Source organism: Belonocnema kinseyi, chromosome 1, assembly GCF_010883055.1.
Source record: "Belonocnema kinseyi isolate 2016_QV_RU_SX_M_011 chromosome 1, B_treatae_v1, whole genome shotgun sequence".
Lineage (NCBI taxonomy): Eukaryota > Metazoa > Arthropoda > Insecta > Hymenoptera > Cynipidae > Belonocnema > Belonocnema kinseyi.
Window position 1 is genome coordinate 88,088,016 of NC_046657.1, and position 8,168 is coordinate 88,096,183.

At 30.3% G+C, this 8,168-nt stretch overlaps 1 protein-coding gene across 1 annotated transcript in view; it reads left to right on the plus strand.

The window, feature by feature from the left end:
• Positions 1-1,295: 1,295 nt before the first annotated feature.
• The window catches only part of LOC117170512 (sorting nexin-17-like), a 9,736-nt gene continuing 2,863 nt past the window's right edge, over positions 1,296-8,168 (plus strand). The window contains exons 1-3 of the mRNA XM_033357289.1: positions 1,296-1,501; positions 5,312-5,494; positions 5,638-5,736. Of these exons, the coding sequence (XP_033213180.1) occupies positions 1,367-1,501; positions 5,312-5,494; positions 5,638-5,736 (417 nt within the window). The 5' untranslated portion in view covers positions 1,296-1,366. The remainder of the gene's footprint in view (positions 1,502-5,311; positions 5,495-5,637; positions 5,737-8,168) is intronic.

The window sequence follows — 8,168 nt, forward strand, 5'->3', positions numbered from 1 at the left end:
GTGCGCTAGTATTTTCCGTTTAGGACCAATTTTCGATTCTCAAATTCCACTTTCCGCATACATCACAGAATTAAATGAAAAAAACTGAAAATTTGCGACATTAAAGTCTGAAATCTGATTTTAAATGAGACCAAGAAGATAATTAAATATTTACTGGTTTACGAATTATCAATGAAAACGTGAAAACGTTCATAAGATCCCAACCTATATATCAAACGGTAACCTGGAACAAATTATGATTATCCCTTTCTATTGTGGAGATTCGAAATAATTAAAAGATATAGAATTGCTATCCTTTTACTACTATCAGGATAACGCGAAAATTATTTTATTGGCCTGAAATAATTTTTTTCAACCTAACTCATATTTCAGTAGAAGATTGTGGTACAGTTCGATATAGAAGTGGGTCAAAATCCATGATTGGTTTTTTTGTTTTTCATAAGGTAATTTCATCTTTTTGTATGTTATTTTCAACACCCAATAGAGCTAAGTAATAGCTCGAAATTTTTGTTTTGTTTTTTTATGAATTCAAAAAAAAAAGTTATGCAACTCTTTGTGTGTCCGTATTTTCGTTTTTAGGAACGCACCGAACCATTGATAAGGGGTTTTCCCGGATGTTTTTGTTTATTTCAGGATGTTACTTTTACGATTTAGTAGAGTTTAGTATTAGCTTAAAAGTACTTTCTTGTTTTTTCTAAATTTAAAAATAAAACAGGTACGCACCTTTTTAGATGTCAAAATTTTAGTTCTTTGGGACGTGCCGATATTTGATAAGGGCTTTTTCGCACATGTTTTTTTAAAGCGCTATTTTCGCAATTCAATAAAGCTAACCAATAGCTCGAAGGTACGTTGTTGTTTTTTATTTTTTATTTCAAAAATAAAAAGTTATGCAAGTCTTTATGTATCCAAATCAGAATGTTTGGGGGCGCGCCATTCCTTTTAAAAAAGGTTTCCTCGAAGATGAATGTTTCTTTCAGGATGTTCGTTTCATTGATCGATAAAGCCTAACAGTACCTCAAACCGTATTCGAATTTTTTTAAAATTAATTGCGTGAAGTGTACACAGTTTTGTGTTACTCCAGTAAAATTCGGTTAATTATCGAATAAAGATTTTACATGGAACTTGATTTTGTATTAGAATTTCACACAACTTTTAGAATAATTTTACGAACAAAAAATTCCGAATTTCGTCCAAGTATTACCCTAGTAGCAGCAAAAACGTTGCAAAAAATATGATATGCGAAATTTGCAAAGTTTATCATTTGTCAACTTTACATTGTTTTTTTCCTCAGTATTTGGACCTAGCGCGGGAATCGAAATACTACGGATATATTCAGTTTGCTCCCTGTTTATGTGATTATCCTCAAATGGGTACGAAAGTGCAAGTAGCGATAGGCAGAAACGAATTGAGTCTAAGAATACTCCAAGCTGAGGAAGAAGAACAAGAAGCTGTTTTCAGGGTAACTCGTATGCGATGCTGGCGGATAACAACATTGAACACAGTAAATATTAAGTTTCACTATTTCTTATTTAAAATTCTCTTACCTTATAAAAGATGTATATTTAATTATTTAAGTTCTAATGAAAGGTCCTGCATTGTAAAGGCACACTTCTGGAACGGTATTCCACAATGTGCCTTAAATTTATAATAAAACAATTTAGTTATATTGATTTAAGGGCATGTGATACTTAGAAAACTATCGATTTTACCAGTTTTAGGTGCACCCGGCTTTTTTCTAGAATAATAAATATTTTATCTCAAAAATTTGGGAAATGATAGCGAACATGCTAACGGACGTCCCCACACACTTTTTTTGTAGGTCAATTCAAAAAAGTTTTAATTTAGCAAAATTTGATTAATTTCCATAACGCTTAGGAAATAGTATCGATTTTTCAGTTTTTTTTTTTATCAAAAAATTTTTTATATTGCTAACAACGTGCGTGTATATTTCGAGGTTATGTGTGTTACAATTCACCCGAGCGCTACTTCAAAACTACACAATATTTTTGGCCGAAAACTTTGGACTTACAAATAAACATAGTAACCAATCTCCCGGAACTAACCTTCTTTGCAGGCAATCAAAAAACTTTATTTCATAAATAATTTCCAGATTATCGGAAAGACAGAGATGAAAAACGACGTAACCTCAAAATAATGCATATGCATAAAATTTTTATTTAGCACAATACATTTTTTTGTTATTATCCCTCAAAAAAGAGTCCGGGGACGTCCGTTATGATATTTTATAGCATCTCCGAATTCAGTTTTTAAACATTTTCATTTTTGTGGGAAAAAGCCGGGGAAACTGTAAGTATCACATGCCCTTAATTTAATAAGTAAATTATGGCCGTTATGTGTCAAGTGTAGCATGAACTAATTAGTTGGACCTAAATCTATTTGTAAAGTTAGACTTTGACAAAAATTAACTTCTCAGAACTAGAAACTCAAACAGTCTAGAAATCTAGAAACATTCTTATAGTGAAATAAATATTTAAAGATAATTTTCAACATCATCAAAAAGTGGTACAATCTCGGCAGAGAAAGATGAACCGTTTTTAAATACGTACGAAAAATATCATTTCAGGACTGTAACGATGGCCATTTTTCAAAATGTCTTGAGAGTGTCAAAGTGTATAGACGTTTGAACATTGCATAATATAAAAAATACAGACTTGTCAAGAATCTAGTGAAACTAGTCCATTATAAGTTTAAAATTGATAAATTTCGAAGGAATAATGAAGTCATCAGGGCCAAAAAAACTGAGTACATCTCAAGGAAGCGCCAGAAAGATCCATAACTTTAAGTAGACATCCAACACAATTCTTCACCGATGTGTGTAAAAACTGTTCACAATGAAAAGTACAGTTACTTTTCTAGAAAAATTTCTTGCATGATTGTCAGGGCCGAAATCTACTATTTTTTGTAAGCTCTTAATTTATTTTTTTTTCAATTGTTTCTCTTTGTCATTTAAACTTCAGTTTGTTGTTTGCTTGATTATGGATGAATAACTTTTTCAAAATAAGGTAACCTCTTACGTATATCTAGTAATTTTCAGTTTTTCAATTTAATATAAAGTCCCTAAAAAAATACATGTACGACTACAAAATAAATGGTCTCTGAAATTCATAAAAACCGACAGTAATTTAAAACTTTTTTTTATGTTTCTGGATGAAAAGGTTAAGGTTCGAGGTATTTACCCATATATATGCCCAATTCGTTTGTAAATGCATTGAGACTTTATCAGTAATTTCAACATACATGCGTTTAGTTTTTATAACTTCTTTCGCAACAGTCATTCAAAATATGTTTTAATAAGTTAAGCATGAATTTTCACATATCCATTTTGTCAATGGATACGGGGTTCGGGGGCAGGACCCTCTACAAAAGAAAGGAATTACAATTACAACAAATTAAAAAAATGTAATTCAATCAGTAGATTAACTTTACCTTCAGTGTCTAGGCCACTATTAGGGATAATCATGGTTTTTTTCTTTTCACTCATTGTGCTAGCCATTTTTTCAGATAGGGCGATTGCACCCGCAAGACATCTACTGGTTTATAGGTTATATAATTATTAAATAAGGGTGGCCGATGAATCGGAAAATGACCGGGATTTTTTCGAGACCGGGAAAAAACAGAAAATTACAGTGAATTTATTTTTCGACCAGGAATTTTACATAATTTTAGGGGGAAAATCTGTCCCAAGTTCGATTTCAGTAGTTTTTAAAATAATTTATTGAATTGTTATCTTTTGCAATTATGCTATCATTCAGTTTACTATGCGTAATTCGTAAAGCTTTTACTTACAAAAATTTCCATTTATATTTTTAGGCGTACATTATTTATTTAAAGACTTTTAAAATGTGGTCTTGAAGACTTAAACAATTAAAAATTAAAAGCGTTGGAAGTCGAATTTTTTTTATAAAAAACATTTTTATTTGATCAACTCTAAATATAAATAAATAATTTTCTTAAACTGGATATGTACTTGAAGTATTAAAAAATGAACAATATTCGATCTGACAAAACGAGTCTAAATCCGTTCAAAATTTTCAGATTTTAACGTTAAAAATTAAACGATATCATTTGGAAAGTCTTAGTCATTCAAAAAATATAAACGTCTGATTTAAACTTAAAAATAAATTTATAATAATGTTTTCGTGATTAAAGGCTTTTACAAATTGTAAAATATTTTTTCAGCCTAAAATATTTAATTTTTATCCCATCCAATTTGAAATTTTTTAATTACGAAAAAGAATAATAATTGGATATTCACCAATATTTGAATATTTATTTAAGACGAGTAAATGGATACCAAATATTTAAAATTAAACAATTTGAAACTTAATTGTTTGACATAGAAAGCCTGGAATTGTTGAAATTTTGTAGAGCTTTTAAATTTGGAACATTACGATTTTATAATTGTTGTAATTAAAAAATGTTTAATTTGTAAGGGAAATTGTTGAATTTTTATGTATAAATAACAATTAAACACTTTATTATTTGTAGAAAATATTTGAGTAATTTTAAGAGATATTTAGAAGCTTTTCAATCATTATAAAAATCTTCAAAAGAATAAAAAAAAACATTATTTTAAGATTCCCAGGAAAATTGAAAATGATTTTTCATTTTGATGAATGATTTTAAGAGAATATTTGAAAAGGTTTTAAAATATAGATTAAATAGTTAAAAAAGGAAGCTGGAAGATTTTAAGGAAATCTTTTTTAAATTTGCAAGGTTTTCTAAAAATTGTAGGAAAAATCAATTAATTTTGAACGATATTTAAAAGTTCTGAAACAAATTTTAAAATCATTTTCAATTTGGAAAAATTTTAAACAACTTCTAGATTTCTCAAGATTTTGAAGTAAAATTTTGTAGATTTTGCAAGATTTTTAAACTATTTAAAATGAAAATAATTTAAGTTCTAATTTAAGAAGTGTTGAGTTAGGAAATTTAATTTTCAATCATTCTAGCTTGAAATTCAAGTATAATTTTGCAAATTTTAAAGTTCATTGATTGATTTTTTGATTTGGAGCATTGAAAATAGTAACTTGGATTATATTTTTGGAATTGAATCTGAATCTTTTAACTCTATGAATAATAAAAGTTAATTAATTTTTTATTACTTCAAATGGAAAAATGTTTAACTTTAGAATTTTAATTTTCTATTTTATTGACCGTAAAAATGTTTTCGAATCGGGAAATGGCCGGGAATTTATTTCACTGATTTAAACGGCCACCCTGAAAAAATAATAGTGAATCGTTCAAAGTAGCATCTTATACGCACGTATAAATAAAAACTCATTTTCAGGGAGCAGATAGATGTAACGAAGATCATGAATGCAGCCTGGAATTATCTTTCGAATATTTGTTGGCCAAAAATCAGCTGCAGTGGATTACAATTTCTTCAGAACAGGCAATTTTAATGTCTGTCTGCTTGCAATCCATGATTGACGAATTATTGTTGAAGAACGTTGGTGGTACAAAAAATCAGGTATTCTTCAGGTTTATTATTAAGGGATCTGTTAAAAGTTTGATATGCAATTTTTGGAGGCATAATACTTAAAATTTTTATTGTTCGAATTAAAAGAATTACTTTTTGATACATGACAAATCTGTTTTTAATTTTTATTCTAGGAGCTGACAGGCAAGCCTTGGACGTATGTTACAAGGAATGGCCATAGTCGAATTATAATGGATTCTCCAGCCACTGAAGATCTTAATAAGCCTGATAAGGTATGTCCTTCAGTCTTATTACATATATATCTCAAGTCACTGAAAAAATCTCCGGTCATTTACAAATTTCTCCCAGTCATTAAAACGAATAGTTCAGAGGAAAATAGTGAATAACACAGGCCACAGAAACGTTGTGTGAACTGTGTACGATACTAGTGTATCCTAAGATATTTTTAAGCCGCTGAATCCGACCTCAGAATTGAGATTTAACGGTACAATTTTCCCCTAGCCTAGGGAAAAAGTACAAAATGTAGGGATTATATGGAATCTGCAAAAGAGATCATTATAAAAGCAGAATGTCTGTACTTTGCAGCTAATAAATGCCCTTTTGTGTATTATGAGCCGCTGAAACCAAATCCGACCTCATAAATTCTCCTAGGCGTCAGATTTTTTCCGCAGCCTAGAAGAAAAACTTAAAATCAAGAGAATTCTGGGACTTGCTTATGTAATATTCGTACGATGGCAAGGTACGAACCTTTATGTTTATTGAGTAGCTAAATTCAAATTTGACCTCAAAATCAATCTACAGGGCGTCATATTTCCTCTGGCCTAGGGGAAATAGTAGGAAATTAAGAAAAACTTAAGGTTCTACGCATTTTATGTTCATATACACTAAGGTTGATTAAAGTTTGTGAGTAAATATAAATTTTTCATGTATCTTGAGTCGCTTAGCTCAAGTGTAGCCTCAGAACGTATGTACAGAGTTTCTGTTTTAATTCCAACAGCCTAGGGGAAAAAGTGGAAATTACGAAAAATATCAGGCTATGATTACGCAGGTTATATCCATACACACGGTAGTCTAGAAGTAAGTAAATATATGTCTGCATAAAACCTAAGGCTACTTTTTGATTTTTTACTTTTTCTCCTAGACTAGGGGAAAAGAGAAGATCTGCAGAGGCGTTTTAAGGCTAAATTTAATATGTGACGTTCAATAAAACAACGGAAAGTGGAAAATTTCTCCAAAATATCAACCTAACCTCAAATACTTAAATCATTAAGATCATAGTAAGAATATATGTATGATTACGCAAGCTTATATGACATAAAATTTATAATTTAAAAACAGTCACTTGCATTTATGCTTTCGCTGAAAGTGAGCAACAAAGTTTGCAAACTAAATGTACGTTCGCTCATAACACACGAACAAAAGAGCGAAAAAAGCTCTATTGCGAAAATTACACAAATGTGGAATATTATATGGACGAATCTAAAATCACTATAAAGTGGAGAAATTTTCGTTATAAAATAAAATTTTATGCGCGGTCGGTAATTTTACCAGTCTAGGGAATTTTACTATGTACAGCGTGAGTCCTTTTTTTACACACTCTGAACGTAGTGATTTTCAACACGTCGTATGAATTCATGCAAAGTCATAGAATTAAACCTGTAAGAGACGTAATTCTACACAACATGTGGAAATTTGCTTTCTAACCTGTAATTTTAATGCATTTAAAATGACATTTTATATGTGTAAATTTACACTTTGAAGTGCAATTTTTAAACGTATTTTTCTACCGTGTGTACTAAGCGACCCGAGATACATAAAGAATTTATATTATTACTCACAAACTTTAATTAACCTTAGTGTGTATGAAGCATACCCTGCACTGTAAAAAAATTTTTATGTAACTTTACTACTTTCATAGTAGGTCCGTATATTACCTACTATCAAAGTAGCGTTTTCACAGAAAATAGCAAGTATCCACGTTCAGTCGGGAAATTAACTTTCAGGTTATGTAAGTTTCCAAGCAGATTCGGTAATATCTCAATGATTTGTAAATTTGTAGGTTATGGCATTTTAATAAAAAATATTTGAATTTTCACAATTATTCGTAAATCCAGTATCCGAAGTAAAAACGTTATTAATGGTAGCTTCAGTAAAAATTGTAAATTGGCCGTTAAAATAAGGAATGTTGCAGAAAGTAATATTTTTCAAATTATTAAATTCACATTAATTAATATATATGCAAAGGAAAGGACATAACAAGGAAATAAATCTGCATATAAATAAGTTATTTATTTATGTAAATATATAATATATATGTATATTTTTTACTAAAACTCCCTGCCTCAAAATAAAAATTATAATTCCGCAAGGAAATTCCCTGTCGTACTAGCACTGCTCAAATAAAAACAATATTGTACATCGTGCAGGTCCATAGATTTATAAATGGCACATATGAATCTGAGCGTCCAGTAAAAGTCTTCTTATACTTTATATGGCATTTTCCACCACACTCCACTAACTTATCCACACTCAGAGTCAGAGGGGCAGTGTGAGAGAGACTAATGAGGTTGCGAAAGATCCGTTTGGTGGCGCTGAAAGCTACAGACTGTCACAACCCGGGTATCGCGTCCTCTATATATGTCGCGATATTACCGGCCGGACTCGAAAGGTAAACGTGGATCCGTTTAAAAAATTTAAGACCTAT